At 41.4% G+C, this 3,348-nt stretch overlaps 2 protein-coding genes across 4 annotated transcripts in view; one reads left to right on the forward strand and one right to left on the reverse strand.

The window, feature by feature from the left end:
- The window catches only part of HSBP1L1 (heat shock factor binding protein 1-like 1), a 28,933-nt gene extending 26,750 nt beyond the window's left edge, over positions 1 to 2,183 (forward strand). The window contains exon 6 of the mRNA XM_014535927.1: positions 2,063 to 2,183. The gene's annotated coding sequence lies outside the window, so the exon portion shown is untranslated. The remainder of the gene's footprint in view (positions 1 to 2,062) is intronic.
- Positions 1 to 3,342, reverse strand: part of TXNL4A (thioredoxin-like 4A) — a 15,198-nt gene extending 11,856 nt beyond the window's left edge. The window contains exons 1-3 of one of the 3 annotated variants that reach the window (XM_014535933.1): positions 3,093 to 3,177; positions 1,454 to 1,501; positions 867 to 936 (exon numbers count right to left, since the gene is read on the reverse strand). Coding sequence is in view for 1 of the 3 variants with exons in the window: in XM_005861593.2 (XP_005861655.1) it covers positions 3,093 to 3,245 (153 nt within the window). In the remaining 2 variants the exon portion in view is untranslated. Of the gene's footprint in view, positions 1 to 866; positions 937 to 1,453; positions 1,502 to 3,092 lie in introns of all 3 variants that reach the window. The other 2 variants (XM_014535932.1, XM_005861593.2) reach the window with 2 other exon arrangements.
- Positions 3,343 to 3,348: the final 6 nt, after the last annotated feature.

The following is a 3,348-nucleotide window of genomic DNA, read 5'->3' on the forward strand; positions in this document are numbered from 1 at the left end:
CACAAATAAATAAATAAAACAAAAAACTATGTGCCCTGATTAGCTCTATTTACAGTAACTGTTGCAAATTTTGTGATGTGAGATAGTAATAATAATGGTAGCTAATGATCACTGAATATACTACTTGATATTAACTCTGCCCTCACAACCACCTATGAGTCTGGCACTGGTATCCCTTTCTTACAGACGAGTTATTTAATGTCATGCAGGCAGTAGGTGGCAGAATCCAGCTCAGTCTGGGCCCATAACCACTGCTCAATCCTGCCTCCCATAGCTGCTTGCTGCAAGGTGATTATATGCAGAGACACAAATCCAGAGTGAATACAAAAACATGCCTTCTGCTGGTTCCTATCGATTTCTCAGACTGAGCACCAACTTCCACTGGTTCACTTACTTGATGTGATGCTTCAGAAAGACCCCCCAGTCATTCCTAAAAAGTTTCATCAATGTATTTGCCTTACATATAATTTCATCTAGAATGTACGATCACCAGTCAATATCACTGAGGTTCTACATATTTTAAACTCTACTTGTATGGGCTTTTTAACACAAAAATTAAATGTCCCACTTATTCTTAACCATCGTGGAATTTAGGAAACTGAGCTGTGACAAACTGTTCCTACAGAATGGCAGACAGCTCAGAGGGGCACAAAACAGTCTCTCTTCAAAGCTGTGCATAAAATCAGCTGCTAAACAGAAAACTTTGTTATTACCACTCTGCCAAATTCCAGACAGCTGTAAAATTGGTAAGCATATCTCTGTTTCAGTATAGCTCAAAACTAACCCAGCACGAAGAGGGGTTGGCACTGTCAGAGCATCAAGTCAATACACCACATTCCAGCCTCAACCCAGGAACTTTTACTCACTTTAAAACAGCTGGGATATCCAAACAGGGCTCGTAACAAGATGAGGAAGATCCCCCATTATCTGCCATTTCTGCAGAGGGAGATTTTTAAATAGAGTTAAGTTGTTCTTTATACTAAAACCTTCAATCTCAAAAATTTCTGTTGAGCTTCCCCAAAAGAACTTCCAGATTTATAAACTCATATTTTGCCCTTATACTCAGAAGAAAGCAAAATGTTAAAAGTCTTATAATGCATTTCAAGTTTGCATTTTGAATAGCTATATTATAATACAATATTGAAAGTTTATTAAAATAAAAATCCACATTTTTGGACAAAAGAAAAAAGGGTAACTAAAAAGACTAAAGGAAAATAGTCAAAGTGAGCCTAATTAAACTGCCCTTATTAACAGGTTCAATACAAGAAGAGTATGTCCACTAGTGACACAGCAATTCGGTCTGACATAAAGGCATTAGAAAAGAACCACTCTGGTAAAAGTCCCTAAAAACTTACGTTAACACATAAAATATGTCTCCTAGCTAAGAGCATCTTGCCAAGTTTTGCTCAGACATGAAAAGCCAACCAACCCTTACGTCTCTAGCCATCCTAACCTGGTGCTGAGGGCAGATCTGGACATCACCTGGTGATTATGCCACCACCTGCAAGGTAGAATCCAGAACACACACCCAGGTTATTTCAAAGTCAACATGCTAGTGATTTGCTTATCGGAAAGGTACTTGGTAAAGTCTTCGCTGAATTCAGCAGTATCTGCCCTTGACCACTATACAGTAGCTTAAACAATGAATAAATGATTCCCTGGCACCACCTCATTCAAGGCTCTCTCTCCTGGGTTCCCCAGTCACCTACCTCCCCAAGCTCCTCAGGGTCCTGGGCATGTCTGACAAGTACAGCACTCATACTTGGACCCAGACCTCTGTTGAGAGGTTTCTGAAAGTCACACTATAATTCCCAGAGCAGCTTCTGGGAATTGTGAAGCCGTTTCTGAACCTCACCCAGACCCATACAATCAGAATCTCTGCGATGCACTTGGTAAGTATGCCAAGTGGTACTTATGATGACAGATATGGAAGAACAGTCCCTAAGGTCCACAATGTCATGACCCCTACATCACTCTGCCTCTCCTTCCAAATAGGAGGTAGTAAAAATCAGCTTTTCTTTCCTAAGTACTAAATATATACTCTGTTATTATTTACTCACAGGTGTTATTTTAACCCAGCCAATATTACCATCTCCTATTCCCATGAAAGAAAAGATGGGCCCTAACCGGATTGGCTCAGTGGATAGAGCATCGGCCTGCGGACTGAAGGATCCCAGGTTCGATTCTGGTCAAGGGCATGTACCTTAGCTTCAGGCACATCCCCAGTAGGGGGTGTGCAGGAGGCAGCTGATCAATGTTTCTAACTCTATCCCTCTCCCTTCCTCTCTGTAAAAAATCAATAAAATATATTTGGGGGGGGAAAAGGAAGAAAGAAAAGATGGTTTCAGTGTTTCCACTTTTACTCTTCAAATGACCTTTCAAATCACTCATCAAACAGTAGTAAGTTAATCATTTCATTAACACCCTAATATATGTGCCTTTTGCCCTACTGTTAGAATTGCAAAAATCCAAATTAAAAGTTCTCTTAAAATGAGGAATTTTAAAAAGAATTAATGCTCTGGTTACACAGAAACACCCTACAACTGCACCCTTACTTACTGTCAGCAAACAAGCCCCTGCATTTAAATCATCTGTTATAAAACAAAACAAAAAACGACAAGAAGAGCTACTATGCTATTAACATACATGTTCGGCTTTATAAATACAACAAATAAACATGATACCAAAAAAAAGGACAATCCTTTTAAGCTAAGCTATTTAAAAGGAGCTCCAACACTTGCCAAAGTATGCAAAAATATTGTGTTCTTACTACCATAGATGCAAATCTTGAAAAAACACCCTATCACTAGGAATTAAGTGATTTATCTAGAGAGAGGGACCATTAACTTTTCTGTAACGTATGGCAACTTCTCCCAGAAGAAAAAGGCATAACCTATTGTGTACAATTTCAGGGAGCTCGTCCTCACATCACCAGGTCAATCCTACATCTTCTCTTTATTTGCTGGCGCATTAAACTTTAGGGCATGAACAATGAGTGTGGAAGCCAGCTTTTAACCTCATTTTTAAATTTTCCTGTCAACTGGCAAAGCAAAAGAAAGCAGACACCGAGCCGACTGCAGCGCATGCGGTACCTTCTCCGCGATGCTGTACAGAACCTCGTCCATTTTCATGCACGTAGGGTCCCAATCGTGCCCGAACCGGATGACGACCACCCGGTCTTCTTCCGAAAGGATGGCCTGGTCCACCTGCCAGCCGTTGTGCAAGTGCGGGAGCATGTACGACATGTTGGCGACTCTAGCGGCCTCTGCGGGAGAGGGACTCGGTGGACGAGCTGCTTCCGGCTCAGTCACAGCACGCGGCGCTGGCCGGGGAGCTGCCCACCACCCA

The sequence above is a fragment of the Myotis brandtii genome, unplaced genomic scaffold (assembly GCF_000412655.1).
Source record: "Myotis brandtii unplaced genomic scaffold, ASM41265v1 scaffold154, whole genome shotgun sequence".
Taxonomy (NCBI): domain Eukaryota; kingdom Metazoa; phylum Chordata; class Mammalia; order Chiroptera; family Vespertilionidae; genus Myotis; species Myotis brandtii.